The sequence below is a fragment of the Phodopus roborovskii genome, unplaced genomic scaffold (genome assembly GCF_943737965.1).
Source record: "Phodopus roborovskii unplaced genomic scaffold, PHOROB, whole genome shotgun sequence".
Classification (NCBI taxonomy): Eukaryota; Metazoa; Chordata; class Mammalia; order Rodentia; family Cricetidae; genus Phodopus; species Phodopus roborovskii.
The window spans coordinates 10,053,177-10,072,850 of NW_026125397.1; the positions used below are offsets into that span (position 1 = coordinate 10,053,177).

Below are 19,674 nucleotides of genomic sequence, written 5' to 3' on the forward strand. Positions count from 1 at the left end.
AATAGAAAATTGATGTGGAGGGTTATGTGTTCCCCTCAGTATCTTCAGTGCCTGTGTGGAACTGTCCAGTGTTTCATTGTTGACTAAAGTCAATTAAGGAATGAACAGATGCAAATTTATAGGAAAAGAGTTAATTAAGAAAATCCTCATTATTCAAACAGTATTGAGAACTTCTCAAGCATAAAAGGTCATTTTTGGGGGAGGGGAGGCAAAAAGAAATTTGAATGCTTTGGATATACTCTACGTAAAGACATCACCAGAAAAAGAGAATGATTTGTTCATACTACCAATGCCGGGTTTGATGCCATGGTCCCATTTGAGTCCACATTTAAATGTGAAATTAAATGGCTTCTGTATCAGCTCATCGGATAGGACTGCTGAGGTGGACAATTACTCGGACACAGAGCTGAGTCCACGCAATGTAGCTGCTTCACTTGGCAGAGCTGACTGGGGAGTGGAAGGATGTGGAATCAGATCCACTAGTCTCCTCATCTTTTTCCAGTCTCTGAACAAATAGGAATCTTCCTAAAGAAAAAGCATTTATATAATCACCCGTATGCTATCATAACAAAATCCTAAATTGTTCAAAGAACATTCATTTATTCTTCGTGGCTTCAAAGCCTGGAAAATCCAAGATGGCAAAATAAGTATCTATTGAGACCACTCATATATGCTGTATTGCTTTCTGTAGACAACCCTAACCTCAAATACCACAGCACATGGTAGAAAAGATCGCACCTGTGAACTGTGGAGAGGGGTCTCAACCATTTGCTCCATAACACAAGAAGGAAGAAAGTAAGATACACATAAACTTTGATACGAACTCAGACCTCTTTTTCTGTCTCTCATTAGTAGTAGGAACAAAATTTCTTAGAAAATCTTTATAAGTAAGTAAAAGATGCAGTAAACACTAAAGTCCCTGCTAATAAAGTATTCATATGCATATGTGGGAAATTTTCTTGTACATATTATAGAATCAGCTCTACTCTAAACTTTCTCTGCTAATGGGTTATGCCATATCTTCAAGCTGGGTCCTAGCTGTTGATTTACATCTCAGATGGACCCAGACTCAAGGTTTCTACTGTGCAGGCTGTGCCTTTTTTCTTCCCTTCTCTCCCCCAGTAACAGGATGCTTTGCTTCAAATGAATCTGGACAGCTGTAGACTGTCTTGCATATTTCCTATGTTTAACTGAAATGGAGAAAACATGAAAATGAAATGTTAAATATGTCAATTTCATGGAATGAGTTGAGATTTAATGTATACTAGATTTTATTGTTTTTTGAGGTATATGGGATAATTGAGAATTTTTTTTCAAAGGTAAGTTTAGGTTATTAACCAAGATAGATAACTGTCTTTATTGTTCCTTGGGGTGAGAACATAAGGTTAGATTTGTCTGGGGAATATGATACATCTATTAATTTGTGTGTGTGTGTGTGTGTGTGTGTGTGTGTGTGCATGTGCACGCACGCATGTGTGTATTTATGCACAGGATATAGAAGCATATAACTTATAGCTATGGATAATAAATCCTAGATAACTAGATAAAATAAGGGTTAGCCCTACTTTACAAGCATATGTCAACTTTGCTCTTGCTTTCTTTGTGTCTGTAGGGCTCTGCTTGCTATTTCTTAAATTTAAAATTGACAAATGTCATTGTCTAGATGAGACAGATAGCAGGCTTCCTGTCAGTAACATTCCTTCAAGCTTTGTGACCCAACTTGGCAGAGGTGTAGAGAACCATTCAGCATCTACAATCAGAAATAACAGTGACTTCTGCCTCAATTATTTGCTCAAATCTCAGTTTCTGCCATTAATATGATCTATGTCCCCCCTCGAAAGGGAAAGAAATAGGTAGGAACCTTTTGACATTTCAGCAATATTTTGATGGGAAATGTCAATATTTAGGAGGAAAATAAAACTGTACTGGTAAATTAAATTTAATCCATTTTTTTTTTTTTTTCTTTTTGAGTCTTTGGTATCTCTTGCTTCTAACTACAAGAGCTGATATTTAAATTGCAATTTTGCTTTACATCCTGAGTTTTTCTCATTTTCCTAGATGCAAACTTGGGTTCCTCTCTTAGTCTCTCTGGAAGACTCTTACCAAAAGCAATCTTCCGCCCTATTGTTAAATACTGGCTGTTTTCCTGCTCCGGAAGGCAGAGATGGAGCATATTTACCTAAAGGTCTCAAAATTTCACATAGGGCCCCACCCATAACTTAGTCTTACAAATTTAAACAAACCACCAAATTCATTTTCCTTCAGTTTCCAGCAATTCGAAAATATATTAATTATTTGCACATTAAAAGTACGCATAGTATATTAATAATTATAAGTTTCATAGATATTCTCCACCTAATTCTTTTACATGAGACATTTTCCACAAAGAAAGAATATTATTAACCTATGACTTTGAGAACTTGATAAAGAATAGTTTTTAGTGATCCAGAGTTCTTTATTTCAATTTTGCAGGTTTTTTTTTCTTGAGTGTTTTGTTTGTTTTTGATTTTTTTTTTTTTTGTTATCCCTATAAAATAACAGCAATTGTAGAAAAGTTCTAAGGCGTTTAAAGAAAAAGATTCATAGTTCAGGTTGGAGTTTTAATAGGCCACATGCCATCTGTCTCTCCAATTTGTAACATTTCATTATTAACAAGCCCAGAAGAAGGAGGCAGCCTATTTCTGTTGTGGGGACAGATTTCTGTCCATCTGTGGCTGCCTTGTCTCATGTCACTTGTACTTTCGATCTACATAGCTGTGAGGCAGTAGAGATGGAGGCCAGGTCAGGAGGTGGAGAATCCTGTCAGTGCACTGAGTCCCCAAGCCTGTGACAACTGCCAACAACAGCTCCCAGTGCCTCCTGGAGGCCATCACTCTGGTGGGCCTTGGAGCTGGGCCTTCCCTGATGTAATTGCATAAGAAACTGCTTTTTCCACTTCAAAATAGGAGAACAAGAACTTTCTCTAGAACTTGACTCTGGTTGATGCCATGATCGTTAAATATGTGAACCACTTTATAGTAATTTTTCTTCCTTAGTTCCTTGCTAAGTTCAGCGTTGAGGGTAGTAGAGCACATGAGAAACTCTTTTATGGGAAAGAGATTGCATGCTGGTTACATCCATTGAGATGTGGCCTGCCCACTCCAAACCCCTTGTCCCTTGCCTCAGATCTTAAGGCCTCCATCTCTAAGGGCACCTGTCTCTTTCCTTTCCCCAAAGTGCTTACCAAATTGTCGTGGAGCAGCTGCACCCACATCGAACCAAGCGAGAAACAGGGGCCATGGAGTGCTACCAGGTGCCGGTCACATATCAGAGTGCCATGAGTGGTGGTGCACCCTATTACTTTGCTGCAGAACTGCCACCTGGGAATCTCCCGGAGCCTGCCCCCTTCACCGTGGGTGACAACCGGACCTACAAAGGCTTTTGGAACCCTCCTCTGGCTCCCCGCAAAGGGTACAACATCTATTTCCAAGCGATGAGCAGTGTGGAGAAGGTGAGGTTCCATTGAGATTTGATTTTCCCTTGATCTTAAGTAAAGAAGCTTTGGCTGTATTTTATGAACACTCAGTAGTATTTATCAGGGAAAATTTGTAGGGAGGGAAGAAAATGGATGTGTATTGTGTGTTCTGTTCCCAGCAATATGCGTGTTGACTGAAGGGCCGAGGCCGCAAGCCAGCAAGCAGCATTTCACAGGATCCCTGTTTCCTAGTAACTGCTGCAGCTTGTCCGTCTTTAGGAATGCCCACAGTGCAGCTGTGAGCAAAGTGATTTGAAAAGGTGGGTGTGTGCCACCCGGATGCCTCCCCCAGTAAATTCTCGCCATTGTCCTGCCTCACTTGCTCAGTAGTGGCCGCCTCAAAAGATTAAATTTACTTCAGTGTAAACAGAATACAAATTCCACAGTGGGCTAATAAACCCTTCTAAGCTTTTCAAGGGGTACAAGCCAAATAGTAAATAACAAGTAACAATCCTCTGATTACAAAGTAATGGGACGCCTGTGGTCTCGCTGACACAACCTCAACGGAAGGCTGCCTGCCAGGGCTAGGTGCTGAGCCTTACAGGAGCTGGTGGGCCCTGTCCCTGACTGTCCCCTCCCTTCCTATTTTGGACACAGTTGTTTTTGAGTGCCACTGCTGACCCCGAATGAATATTGAAGAGGAAAGCTCAGCAGGGCACAGTGGAGAGAAACAACCTAGCCTTTTGCACCCATGCTGATTTCCTTTGAAAGACTTTCCTTCCCGAAACTTACCTTGTTTTTATTTGTTTATTTCTATTTTGGACAAAGGCGAATAGGATAAAAAAACCTGTTGAGAAGAGAAACTTTTAACAATTTCAGATCCAGACGAACACTGGCATTTTGATGGACTTGTAGCTACACCAGAAATGGTTTGGCTTTGTATAATTGGTGGCATCTGGGAAATGATACTCAATATGTGTCAACCAATTGTGTGAGTCGTATTAGCTCTTAGAATAGTTTAACTGGGAGACAACCAATTTGTATTTCTACAAATATAATATGAATATTGCTTTTACACGCAAGCTGTGTTTTCCTGCCTACTGGTGTGGTCGTCCTGTATATGGTAAAGAGAAATGCCAAAGACCCTTAAAATATACAGTCTCCATGCAGAGGCTATCCATAGTTGAAGATGCTCACACTTTTTCCCATTTTTCCCCTATATACCTTGATTCTTTAGAGTCCTCACCGATTTCTATTAGTTATTTTACTTGTTGTGACAAAAATACCTGGCAGGAAGCCATTGAAGAGATAAAGGGTTTATTTCAATCCTTAGTTGAGAGTTAAGTCCATGGAGTCCGAGGCATGGGGCAAGAGGCAGAAGTGACTGGCCACAAGGGACAGCAAGGAACCCTGGTGTTCTCTCCAAATCTCCCCCCCCCCATCTTTTTCTTTCCCTAGCACGGTACCCTAAGCCCACCAGGTAATGTGATCTATATTTAGGGAAGGTCTTTCTGCTTCAATTAGTTTATGGATAATACCTCACAGACATGCCCAAAGGTTTGTTTCCATGGTGATAAATCCCATCAAAATAACATTCAAGATTAACAAACCATCCGTACACATACTTCTTCAAAAGTTCTTGTCTAATTAGGTTGTTCAAAACAGAGACATGATAAAAGTTAATAACCCTCCCTACACACAAATAGCACACAAGTAGGACACAGTTGTGGGTTTGAGTTTTCCTCTTCAAAGAGGTGATAGTTTCCAGTTAACCCCTCAGCTGTATGGCAGGAGCGCTGATGAATGCATGTACTTACAGGGAATTGTCTCTGACATTCTTTATCTACACTGCTATTTGTCCAGAGTTTATCAGTGGTTTTCAGCCTTTAGGAATCAAATGACCCTTTTCACAGGGGTTGCCTAAGAAAATACAAATAATTACATTAATGATTCATAACAGTAGCAACACTATAGTTATGATGTAGCAACTAGAAATAATTTTATGGTTGAGGTCACCACCACATGAGGAACTGTATTAAAGGGTCACAGCATTAGGAAGGTTGAGAAACATGGGTAGAAAGCACCGGTAGTGTATTTCATATCATTCACAGAGATTTAGCACTGATGAGCCTCCCAGCACAGAAGCTGGAAATGCCTACAGAGAATCAACAAAGATTATGTTTAGAGCGGGATCCCTTGGAGTCTACACTGGAGCATCAGAGTCTCTTGCAGCTACTCTAACCTTTGGCCACAGCGAAGAAACAGAAATTCTTCTGCCAGTTCTATATGTTACATACTTTCAAAGAAAATGTTTGAGAGGGGATTGTATAAATTTGATTTATTATTTATCAGTTTATAAAACCACAAAGAAGAGAGAATTATATAAGCCCCTTGAAGACAGCCTCTCTTTCAGAAAAACTCATGTTCCTGGCAAATGCAAGTCGAAGGACAGAACTGAGAGAACATTAGGCAGGTCCAGGATCACACAAAAGCAATTTATTGGGTTCCCATGGGCAACAGCCTGTCCATACTCAGAGGCAGAAGGAAGCGGTCAGTGTGATGAGCCCTGTCCCGCTATAATATACCCACATCCCATCAAATGCTATGTTGTCTAGTGTCACCTAAGCAACAGCCCAGGTGGTGGTGACCAGAGAAACACACTGTCTAAGTCCTTTGTCCTGTAGGGTTTGAAAAACATACCAGGAGTGTCTGCAAGACCCTGACTGTTTTGATCACAGTGATGGTAGTCACAGCAAAGTGGACACAACCGCTCATTTTTCTCGCTGGCTTTGACGCCTCTTATTATATTTGGAGTATTCAAAGATATGCAGAGATGGAGGGCTGGAGACCTATAATCCTATCTCCATTACCTCTAGGGAGATCAAGGGAACACTGATGGAAGGGAACTCTGTAACAAGAAAGGGAGGGAGGGAGAGGGGAGGGGAGGGAGGGGAAGAAAGGGAAGGGAGGAAGTAAGAGAAGGCAAGCAGAGATAGACAGTGACTGAAGAAGGTGTCTGAGAAGTGATGGGAGATGTCGTCATTCTGTATATGTTTCTCATACTGGTTAATGAATAAAGCACCATACTCCATACAGAGAAGGAGACCAGAGCCCAAGACTCCCTTGGGTCTCTTTGTACCACTCAGCATTAATAACTCCTGTTGCTTCCTCCTAATGTTTCTATTTTCTCTATCTACCTTCGTAATAAGACGTAGGAAAAAAGCCCATGTTGGAAAACATTCAGTTGCTGACAGCTAAATTTAAAGGAAAGAATTCCATTTTAACTGCTATGTGATAATGTCTTGATGATCTTTTTGTTTGTTTGTTTGTTTGTTTGTTTTGTTTGTTTGTTTGGTTGGTTGGTTTTGTGAGACAGGATTTCTATGTTTTGCAGCCTATCCTGGTACTTGGTCTGTAGACCATGCTGGCCTCAAACTCACATAGATCCGCCTGCCTCTGCCTCCCAAGTGCTGGGATTAAAGGCATGTACCACCAATGCCTGGCTTAATAATCTTTCTTAACAACTATTGTTTAGCTGTTTAGTCATGCAGTGATCCAAGTGAGAGTATATGTTCAGGTTTGTTCAAAGACTATCATATGAAAATTGAATCTGTATTTTGCTCTGATTTATATTTGCTTTGCAGATACATATATCTACATATATCTTTGTAATAGCTTAAGAAGCAACACAAATGCAAATAGAAGGCCATACAACTTGTGTCTGCCATACCAGCTTGCTTTATTACAAAGCTATACAGACACATGCATCTTTATAAACACATCTTTATAAATTACTAGGAACTTTTTTAAAGTTTTGAACTATTATCAAAGACTACATACTGAGAAATTTCCTTATTATTATAATTCTTTAGTCATAATCTCATTGGTTAACCCTAGATGTGTCTTCTTAATAGTCATAATAATAGTTTATAGCAGAGAAAACATTGTCAATATATTGATCATTTTCTCTTCATTTTACTCTACCAGGAAACTAAAACCCAGTGTGTACGAATTGCTACCAAAGGTAAGAGGTTTGCTTTGCTTTTTTGTTTTGTTTTTATTTTTAACTTCTTCTCTACTCCTTTTCAAACACAAAGCATTTTGTTCCCTGCTTCAGGCTAGTTGAATGTGGTGTTTCCATTGCAAGGGATCCTGTGAAGGTCTCTGACTCACCTAGGTGTCTTTAAGACAAAATAAGGGTCCTGTATCCATCACTAGTTCTTAACTAAAGGAACCTTGTTTTAACAATAAGATGCATTTAGAAACCTCAGGAGGGCTTATCCCTGCACTTAGTTCCTGAGGATGTTAGGTTGCCCATCAGCCTATTTGGAAAAACTCAGTCATAGCAGTTCAGAGTACAAGTCAGTAACTTCAAAACCTCTATTATTCTGTGTGATAGACAGATGAAGCATGTTAGGCTCTCATGAGTCTACACAGTCAGGTGAACACTTCATTTGTATTTGGTTCTGATTTAAAAGGAACAAAGCTAATTCAGCAACACATGAGTGCTCGTGTGGAAGAACAGTTCCGCGGCTTCATCACTTGAAGGAAGACATTGTAATTTTTCTTTTTGATTCAACCCATGCCGGGAAATTATTTCTGCAAAGGCTGGCAACCAGAACACTGCCTGCTGACCCTGGCTGGCTTGAGGAGACAGAATGTCTTGTCATCTTTGAATGAGTATTGGGCATCCTCATGGGGAGGAGGCTTGTATACCTCTGTGTGTATTGTCCTTCCTTTAAAAATTACATGGTTCCACAAGGGAGAGGCCACTGCTTTGTGTGTTCTAGCCGAGGACTGCTTTGTGTGTTCTAGCCGAGGATGAAGAGCCCTCTGCCTGCCTGCTTGAGCCTGCACAGTAGTTCGTTCCTCTGGGAGCTTTGTTGCCGTAGTTAGTATTTTGATGCACATTTGCAAGCGTAGCTGATTCACTGGGGTAACAATGAATTGCCATATTCTGTTTATGCTGGCATCTTTCCTTTCATCTTTTCCCCCCATCTATCAATCTGCTCAATTAGCATTTGTTTTTCTCTTGATTTGTGCAGGCAATAAAGAATTTCCCCTTGACTCATGGGACTAATAAAGAAACTTCACAGATTGGGACGGGGAGGGGGGAACCTACTGATCCCATTCAGATACTAAGATTCCTCATGATAGTTAAAAAATAAACAACTCCAGTGAAAGAAAAGAAAAAAATATATGCAGAAGCATCTAATGTACAAACAGGTTTTGTTGTTGTTGTTTTTTAATATTGGCTTTTACGTCATTAGTTAAAGTTGAAACTCCTGGAAGTTAGCCATGAAAGATATTCATCTATGTGTCACCTCTGCTTTTCTAGATTTAAAGCAAGCCCTAATAATGTAACACGTACACCTATCAAGCTACTGGAAAGTTCTTTAGATAGAAAAAAAAGTAAAATATCAGGAGAGCTGAAGTCATTATAGCATGTAGAATTTTCTTCTCATTCACTTGCTTTGTTTGCATGAACTGTTTTTGGGTCACTTTGTCCCTTTTTGGATACCAATAAAAGCAAGATGACAAATATTATGTGGTATTTATGCCCCAGGGAGGTTTATAGATCACGGAATTCCATCTTAGCGTAAGACATAGAACATTTGCAAGCAGCCCAGAGGGTGCTAAGACGGTTTCCTTCAGTTTGGGGTCAATTCTCTTCTCCCGGTTTCATCCCAAGGAGCTCAGGATCCCTGGTTGACAGTGGCACACTAAGTGTGCTGGGACTCTGCCTTCCTCTGTCTGAGTTCAGATCTTGATCTTGCCTGATAACTTCAGGCAAATTACAAAAGCTCCATTCACCAAAGGGGAGTAATAATGTGCATATCCCATAGCAGTTTTGAGAATTTAGGGAACACGTAGAATACGTGTTCCTCCTCTGGGATTTTTCTTCCATGATTTAAGTTATCTGTGGTAAATCATAGCCTGAAAATATTAAATGGAAAATTCCAGAAATAAAAAATTGGTTAAATGTTCAATTTCGCAAGCTACTGGCAGTAACGTAAGGAAAGTGTTCACTGTCTTGCTGTACCTGGTCAAGGACCCGAGTGCCTTTGTGCACAGCTCTCATGGAGAATACACCAAGCACCTGTCAAGTAAGTCAGGAACCACCTTGGCTGGCAGATGACGTGTTGCCATGTTTCTGTGCTTGTGTTCAAGAAACCCTACGTTTTTAAATGGTGGTTTCTAAGTATAAGAGTAGTTAATGTTGACAGCTAATATACTATATTCCTATAGTTGTCCCATTTCATTTATTATAATTGGTAATCCCATATCTAATTTATATTGAACTTTATCATAGGTAACATGGAGAAGAGGTAGTATCTGCAGAATGTCATGTTATCTGCAGCTTTAGTCATCTACTGGAGTTCTTGGAACATAACCTGCCACAGATAAAGGGGCAGTTATACATATGTGTTTGAATGAGCCCTAGAATAGTGTAGATATGGCACACGTTAACCAGTGTCTTCTCATGTCAGTTATAAGTGCAGCATTGCCCTCGATAATGGCCTCACATGAGCCTCTATGTTTTCCATCACCGTTCTAAATCTAGAAAATTGCAGTGACAAGCCCCCCAAATGGGCATGTTTTACTTTACTTTTGAACCACATAAATCATTATTTGTTGTTATAAGGGAAATAAAAACATAAATACTGAAGTAGGCTTAAATTGGAGATAAAAATTTATTGGGAGTAAAATTAACATTTTTCTATGATTTAATATTTTTTACTAGATCTAATCCCATTTCTTGCTTTAAATTTTGACATTTTTCTGCCTGTGAAAAACTACACTTAGTAAAGTAACACTGGCTTATTGTCTAAGTGCATGCTAAACTAATACCATGAGGTTGCCTTTTTGTCTGAAATTTTTCAGTGTGAAAATAAAATTTTTCAGGCCAGGAATCTTGAAGACCCATTTAATGGTCAAAATGATAGAAGTGTACTGCCCGGGAAGAGACAAAGAAACCTTGCAGTAAAGGACTGACTAGTTAAACAAATGTACACTTCCATTATAGGTTGATAAACCATATATGTGAGATGTATGGGCTTCACTCTCCCTGTCTCTGTCTGTCTGTCTGTCTCTCTCTCTCTCTCTCTCTCTCTCTCTCTCTCTCTCTCTCTCACACACACACACACACACACACACACACACACACACACACACACAGAGCCAGACACAAACACACATGGCTTCATGAGTAGATTTCTTAATTTTTTTTTAAAGGTAACAAACTAATGAAAACTGTATGAACATGGACAGAAACAATGCCGAGTCCATAGGCAAATCTGTGGCAAGTGGGTGGCTGTCCCTGGTGCTCAGGGAAACAAAACCATTTCACTTCTCAGAGAGTGTCACCAATAGGACAGACAAGCAGGGAATGGCTGGGCTGACTAGAAAGATAAAAAGGACTCCTGTGCCTCCTGTGGGGCATCCCTGGGTGCACATAATGTGTAATCCATTCCCCAGAGCCTGCCTTGTCTTCACCCTCAGCTAGAAATACTGAGAAAGTAGGACACAACTTTCCTAATACCCTTCATATATAAGTCAGCCTTGCTTAAAAAAAAAGAAAGAAAGAAAGAAAGTATGATGCTCTAGAAGTCCAGATGTCTCTGTTGTAAAACATTCTAGTTTTCAGTGGCCTTTTATAGTTTGTTCTGTTAGATAGGATGTATTTATGTTTATTTTTAACTTAAACACTTAGTCAAGTTTAATACTCTGACTCAACAGTCTCATATAGCACTATATTCCAAGAACAAATACAAGATGAAAGTCTTATTATGTACAACAAATATTTGTTGAGTTGGTAATTGAATTTAAATGTGAGGTACATGTTTTGCTTTAATATTTAATCAAACTGATTACAGCACTCCCCACAGTTTAGAAAAGTATCAGAGCACTTGCATGTGACGAGTTGTATGTCAGGTGGGATTGTTTGTTTCTTGAAATGTGAATTTATAGGTCACCTTATATTTTACAAAAAAAAAAAATATATATATATATATATATATATATATATATATATATATTCAGGGGACTGGAGAAATGGCTCAGAGGTTAAGAGCTCTTGCAGAGGTCCTGGGTTCAATTTCCAAGCAACCATGTGGTGCCTCACATTCATCTGTAATAAGATCTGGTGCCCTCTTCTGGTGTGCAGGCATTCATGGAGGCAGAATGTTGTATACATAGTAAACAAACAAACAAATAAATCTTTTTTAAAGATTCCAAAGCTGAGATTCTATGTGAGTCTGTAGTTAATTAGATACAGAATTTGTAAACTAATATGAATTAAGTTTAACATAATATTTATTTGAATGAGTTCCGTTAGAATAAGTGACATTGACATTTTCATTCAAATGACTGTGTGCATGACGAGGAAGGCAGTTTAGCTGAAAGTCTTCTGCTTGGTCACTGTGATTCATATGACTGTGTTCTAGAACTCTGTTGGTCTACAGTATGAGGGTACTATTGTAGTATATTAAGAATTAAATGGTTTGATATATTCAAGCAGAAACTCTAAAGGAAATCCCTTACTACCTTGATTCCAGATGTAGCCATTATGATAAAAGATGAAAATTTCATTAAACGTCACATGAATGAGTATTACTTAGCAGCACAAGAATGTACGATGCTTTGCTGATTGAACCTCTCTGACTTCAGTTGGATGTACTGAAATATTAACTGCACCTGAGCATAAGAACTCTGCATAGCAATTGCAAAAGTGAAGCTTAAAGTTAGCAAGGGTTGTTGCTGATTTTTCATCTTATTATTGAAATTATCCCTCAAGTTTTGTGTCAATATTCCCAATAACCGCTACATCACATCGCAGGAATAGTCTTTGTCTAACATTTTTCTCTTTTTTAAATCACATGAATATGAGTGTAATATAAATAATATAAACACAGAGACAGATATTGAGGTTAAAGCTGAAGATCACAAAAGCAAAGCAACTGAGCAGCCAGAGAGCTCTCACCTCTGCCAAGGCTTGGGAGACCCTGTCCTCAACATGGCTGGAGACTACTTGCCTCAACATGAGATGGAATGCCAGCTCTGAGGCCCTGATCCTGGCTTATATTCCTCTCTTGTGCTGAGATTAAAGGCATGCACCACGACTACCCAACTTCTATGGCTAACTAGTGTGGCTGCTGGATTGAAAGGTGTGTGCCACCACTGCCTGACCTCTATGGCTGTAGCTAGCTTTGCATTCTGATACACGGCAAGATTTACTAGATCATAAACGATGTGAGTGTACAGGTTTCCTTCATAATAAAATTTTCCACCCTGCCCAAAGTATTGCTCATCTCCTGAAACAGGAAAGACCGTGAACTTCAGAGGATCGTATTCACTTTCTCCCCAGCTCTACACTAGCTTTCCTATGGAGAGAAAACCACTTACAAGTGGGGTGTTCATTTCTTCAGCCGTCACGGAATCCATAAGTCTGTTCCTGAGTTCTACTTCCTGATCACACAAGGGTGGGTAGTGAGTACCTGAGGGAGCCCCGTTAGTCACCACTTAATTCTACCTGCATATTCTTGCCATGCACGCTTCGCGATGACTCCAGCATTTTCGCTCTTTAAAGTCAATTTGTTTCTTGAGATGACTTTGACCTGTCACCTGCCCTTCCTTAAAAGACACAATTCACATTCCTGCCAAAGTCTGTGGAGACAAAGGATGACATTATACCTCAATCTGTTCAGATCATCACCAAAAGCTATGGAACAGGCACAAACTTAGATACTCCTTTGCTGCATTGTTTTGTTTTTAACCTAAATTTCTGGGGTTTGGAGACAAGAACGGTGCTTCAGAGAGGTTCATTCTTATGCCATAAATGTATTTAAGCACTAATTAAAAGGCAAAATGGAGAGGGCTACTGGCTTACTCTAGTTGATTGGAAACTTTACAAATTGACTTTAAATAATCAGCCGCCATTATACGACTACAGATTGGTGGATTATGGTTTTTAAGGATGGATACAATCAGCTTCCTCAGTTCAGATAACTTACTTGAACTTGATTCATGTGGTTGATAACCTTTTATGTTGAATTAGCATGCAGTGTGCATAGTGTCAGCAACTTAACATAAATGAGAGGACACTTGTAGCAGGCGTTTCTTTTCAGCCAGGTTCCACAGCTGCCTTTCATTCCCAAATAAACACACAGAGCCATATATTAATTATAACTTGTTAGCCGATGGCTAGGGCTTCTTATTGGCTCGCTCTGACTAAATTATTAACCCATTTCTATAAATCTAAGTATTTCCACATGGGCTTACCTTACTGGAGAAGGGTCCGGACCGGTTACTCCTTCCTCTACTCCATGGTATTTCTTTGCTGTCTCCCTCTGCCTACCTTTCCCAGAATTCTCGTTGTCTCCTAGTCCCACCTATCTTCCAGCCTCTATTGGCCAAACTGTGTTATTCATCAACCAATAAGAGAAACATATATAAAATATATATAGACAGTCTTATTATTCTTTATGAAGCTATAGGTTTTGTATAACCATACTTAGAATATAATTCATTGTGATGTAGTTGATTTTTGACTTGCTTTCAATAATACTCTTCTTTTAGTATTAGAAAAGCTCAACCTGAATCATAATACTGCAGTAAAGTATTTGTGAGAAACTAGCAAAATAATAATTCATAGAGAACTGATAATCCAATTCAGAAAAAGAAACAATAAGTTTGAATAATATTGAAGCTGTGTTGTGGTGGCACATAGAGCTGTATACATATTTACCTACAATTAGTTTCAAACTAATTATATATATATATAGTTTGAAACTAATTATATATATATATATAAAATTAGTTTCAAACTTAGCATTGCTAAGGGACAAGATGCTGAATAATTCTATACAAATGTTAGGAGACAGATTTTAATTGTAAGGATGACAGTATTGAACATACACCAGCACATTCCGAGAAGAGATCAACATTTAAGGTGATATGTAGAACGTACCAACAATAGTACATCTGCTTCCTTTCTTCTTCTCCACTGTTTTCTATTCCCCAATTGGTGTCATAAAAGTAACTTCTCAAAAGCATTTTCTCTACAGTCTTCATTTTGTCTAAACTGTTGTCAAATCGTCATTGGTGCCCTTTTCTCTGAGGATACAGATGGAGGAAAATGCTGTTTCAAGTGACAGACTTTGAAAAATAACCAACACCATGGAGCTGTGTCTGGTTGTGCAGCATGCAGGAACTGTGGTCATGCTTCCCTTCTGCAGTCACCACGGCTGAATGTGAACCTCAGGGCATCTCCAAAACCCTCACCTTTCAATAGCTACCTGTGCCTCATCCCTTACAAAACAGCACCAAGGGATGCTTTATCAGCAGAGAAAGCTAAAGACAAAAATCCCTAAATGGGCTTCAGCTGCTAAAATCCTAACCACAATTTCTTAACTATTACTGTGAGATTGTTTTGCAGGTAGAAAATGGTAACCTATGATAGTTCCATTCAGCCACTGAAAAATTCTGCACAGGGGCCTGGAGAGATGACAATATCCGACACCCACATGGTAGCTCACAACTGTCTGTAACTCCAGTCTTATGGAATCAATGCCCTCTCCTGGCCTCTTAGAGTATTGAACACACATGTGGTGAGTGGATATTGATATACACGCAGGCAAAACATCCATACACATTAAATCAATTTTTAGTAAATACACTGGGCCGGAGTATACCTGCTTTTTTCTTTGGGGTAAATTAGCTATGAATGAGGAAATCATCAACCCTTCTGAAACCTTGTCCAGAGAGAAAAGGGGTGTGGAGGGGAGAGCAGCTGTCACCTTTCCTGCATGCCTGAGCTGCGTCCTTGCTGGGACCCACACTCTTTCCCCCAACAGAGAAGATACACATATTCCTCTTCCTATGCATTGTGTTCACTCTTGTTTTCAAAACTCTGATTTGAGGTTTTGTTTTTTCATTAATTCAGAGGAAGAAAGCTACAGAAAAGTAGCTTTAATATTAAAGTTTAGACTGTAGCCTGGGGGGAAAATGAAAGCATCTCTAAGTGAAGTCAAGTCAGGGACACATCATTATAATAAAGTTTCAAGCATCACCATGATTTACAGCAACAGCTTGTTAGGCACCTGTGTTTTCAGTCACTCTGACAAAGTTCTTAACGTTGCAACCGTTTTTATTTAAAGTGGAGATGAATATTCTCAAAAGTTAATAGCTAATAGGCTTTTAAAACTGTGTGCAAGCCTAAACTACCTTTGTCGCTAGAGGAGACAACATACGCTGCATCCACAATGGATTCAAAGGCTAAATGGTTGCATAGTTTATTACTAAGAAATTCTCACCACAGTGACCTCACTAGATGGGCTTTAGGGTTTACATGGGGGAATTGGGGGGGGGTGACAATCGCTTAAACTGAAATCTGCACCTGATATGTAACATAACCTGTCCATCTTTTTAAAATAGATGAATGAATGAAGTAATGTATTCCATTTTACTGTCTATTTACAAAATTACTCTGTTACTCATCAGGGTTACTTTTTTCACTGCTCTGAAGATGTATCAGGTGTATTTTAGCTAGGCTTCTTATTGCTGACTGTTAAAAACAATGTCATGTTCACTTTCTTATAATTGTACAAAAGACAGTATAGAAACGGAAATTCTACCTTTGTTTAGGAGTTCTTCCGATCTAAAGTAGTATAGTTACAATAAAAAAAAACAAAAAGCAAAAAAACAAAACAAAGTTAGTTTAGTTGGAAAACTTGTTTTACCTGAGGGTATTTTTTTTTAAACTGGCTTTTATTTTCCTGAAAATAGCCTTTTCCCCCCTCAGATTATTTATATATATATATATATATATATATATATATATATATATATATATATATATATATTTATATAAATTTATATTTATATATTATATATATATATATCTTGCAATTTTACTTTTCCCAGTTCCTCCCTAACTACCCTCCTATCCAAATCTATCCCCTTTCTGTCTCTCATTAGAAAACAAGCAGGCCTCTAAATATAGTAAGATGAAACAAAAACCTACACATTGGAATAGGACAAAACAACCAGAAGGAAAACAGCGCACGACACAGTATAAGAAACAGATGTAGATGGAAGTGTAGTCTTTAGTCCACACAGGGTCCCATAAAAATGCTACACCGGAAGCCATAATATGTACACAAAAGGCATGTAGGGCAAAGAAAGACAATGTGTATCTATATATTTATACAATGAAGTAAAAATAAAAAAAATAAGATAAAATAAAAACAATCCTATCATGACATTTTGAGACAAGGAGCATCCAGAGATTTCCAGAGTTAATTTTCTGTTGGCCATCTACTGCTGGGCATGTAGCCTACCTTTGAGAAGTAGTTTATTTCTCCATTGGGACTCCCGTGTAGAAATCTAAGTCTTCATTTGCAAGTGTTTATTCGTTAGAGATAGCTTCTGGGTTAGGGACGGGGGGCATGTGTCCACTTCTTTCTGTTCTCGGACCCCCTCTGGTGCAGACTCATGCAGGCCGGTGCGTGCTGCCTCAGTCTCTGTGAGCTCGTTCGTTCGTATATGCATTGATGATGTTGATTTAGAGGGAGTTTTTTCCTTGATGTCCTCCACTTCTGGCTCTTGAATGCTTTCTGCCTCTTCTGCTGCTGGGTTCCCTGACCCCTAAGGAGAGGCGTATTGAGGGTCAAATATTCCAAGATCTCTCATTCTCTGCATAATGTCTGACTGTGACTCTCTGCATTTGTTCCCATTTGCTGCATGCTGCAGGAGGGAGGCTACTCTGGTGACTTGCTTGAGTTTTTAATTTCCTCATTTCTCTTTAATTGTAATGTGTTTGAATCATGAGGAAAACAGGTTGTGAGTTTTATACCCTGGAATTTTGTCATTAATATGAATACAGGTCACAAGAAACAACCTTTGAGAAGCTAATACTCTAATTATTGACAAAAGACCTGAGAAAAATTAAAGTCCAGAAATAAATGCACAAACAATTCTCAGGTTGTGTAAATATGTGCAGTGTTGTATATGTATTCTTTTAACATGTTTTGTGAGTTGTACAGTGTTGTGTATGTATCCTCCTAACATGTTGTGTAAATATGTGCAGAATTGTATGAATATCCTCCTAAAATGTTGGGTAAAAATGTGTAGTGTTATCTATGTATCCACCTAACATGTTGGAGGTGTATAAAAGAGGAATTATTTCTAATGTCAGGAAAGTGATGAGTTCTGATTGATGACTCTGTAAGTCACCTGAACATATAGCCACTCAACTGCCAGAAGATGCGACAGCAAAGTTGTACCTGACAAGTTTCTTCAGGAATTCTCCTAATAAGTTCAATCATTTCTTCAACAAACACATAAAAGTAAACAGATGAGTCAAGTACCATTTATGTGTCTGAATAATTCTAGGCCAGAGGATTGGCATGGGGTTGTTGCAGGAGCTCTTATTTTGGTGAGGAGACTGCATTAGTCACATTTCTGTTGCTGTAATAAAATACCATAGCTGAATCCACTTAAGGATGAGTGGGTTGTTGTTTGTTTGTTTGTTTGTTTGTTTTTCCTTTTTCCAGTATGCTGTTTTCACAGTACACAAGGCATAGAAGCACGGTACTCGAGGTCACATCTCAATACAAGAAGTAGAGAGGATGTGGGGCCAGGCCAGAAACCATTCAGATCCATCCCAGTGACTACTTTCTCCAGCAAGGCTCCCCATCCTAATAGTTCCATAACTGCCCTAAATGATACCACTATTCAGATCCATGAGCCTGTGGAGGACAGTTGTCATTCAAGTCACAACAGGCAGCACATACCTACAACTGAAACAAAATAATGTTAAATTCATGAGACAGGCAATGCAGAAAACAGAACTGGCTGATGTGACTTTAAGTGACTTCTCTAAGTGAAGCTAATTCTGATAGGATTTCAGATAAATACTTTCTGAAGCTATGTTTGAGCTAGGACATAAATGACAAAAAGTGTATATAAAGAGCCTGGCCTATAAGTTGCCTGAAAAGCTTACCAAACAGAAGAGACAGCAACAAGGGCCCAGGACCAAATGAGTATCCAAAAACAGCTGAATTTTTGGTGACTTGTACACCATGCTGAGAGTATATGTTCTGCTCCACATATAAAGGAAAGCCACAGCAGAATTTATGTGGGGAATTGGAGTTTTCTTCTTGCTTTTAAGGACTATGCTGGATGATCCAGAGAATGGATGGCAGTGTCAGCTTGTGTTAACAGGGTGCATGTTAGGAAGGATATTGTGATTTTAAATGTTAGGCATGTTGGTAGCAGGACTAAATCAATGGCAATGGAAACAAGAGATAAATCTATAGGACTTTATGATTAGATTAAATTTGGTATTTGAAGAATAGAAAAATTAAGGCAGACAGAATTTTGACTGGTGCAATTAAGTGAATGAATTTCCTATTTAATTTGGTTGTATAATATTGTAGAGGAATTATCTTTGGTATTCATGAGGTATTTCCCTACTATTTGGAAAAGATGAAAAGTGAAAATGTAGAATCTGAAGACTTATATAGCTCAATGATAGAGTGTTCTCTTAGCATTCACAAGGGCCTGGGCCCAGTCAGTAGGAAGGGAGGGAGGGAGGGAGGAAGGAAGGGAGGGAGGGAGGGAGGGAGGGAGAAGAACAATCTGGAGGCTAATATTACCCTGAAACCAAGGGTGCCCCTTCTTCATTGAAGAGCATTTTAACATGGAGTATTTCGTTCAAATAATACTAGCAGCAAGATTCTAAATTTAATTCAATTCTAAGAAAGTTGCCTTGAGTGACTAATGAGACAGAAATAACTTTACAACTGGCATAGGCTCTTATGACAGAGCAGAGATGGCAAAATTTAGAGAGGTAAGATTTCCTCTCCCATGACCCTTTTTGAAGATGTCAATCAAAACTGCAGCAGTTGACATTAACTCATATTGTATAAAGTAGATTAAGTTTGTCATGATTGGTATTTTAATCCTATATGTATGTGATCTTCTGTAGCAAAATGGACACTGACCATTGTGGATTATATGGTAGGAAAATTAGCTTTGGATTTTTCAGGTATGCTCAGTGTCACTGTAAAAACCTTGATAGGTAGAGGAGAAAGGGTCAAAGTCATCGAAGGGACCTGCTGACAGAAGCAAAAATTGGAATGATGATAATGTCCTTTGAAGCAGAAAGAAGCTTGAGCCTAGGAATTCAAGTTGCCTTTGAGGACTCAAAAAAAGAC

General features: G+C 38.9%; 1 protein-coding gene across 7 annotated transcripts in view; it reads left to right on the plus strand.

The window, feature by feature from the left end:
- Window positions 1–19,674, plus strand: part of Ptprk (protein tyrosine phosphatase receptor type K) — a 503,412-nt gene that overhangs the window by 410,128 nt on the left and 73,610 nt on the right. For all 7 annotated transcript variants that reach the window (XM_051175466.1, XM_051175470.1, XM_051175468.1 and 4 more), the window contains exons 12-13: window positions 3,217–3,490; window positions 7,442–7,478. In XM_051175466.1, coding sequence (XP_051031423.1) covers window positions 3,217–3,490; window positions 7,442–7,478 — 311 coding nt within the window. The remainder of the gene's footprint in view (window positions 1–3,216; window positions 3,491–7,441; window positions 7,479–19,674) is intronic.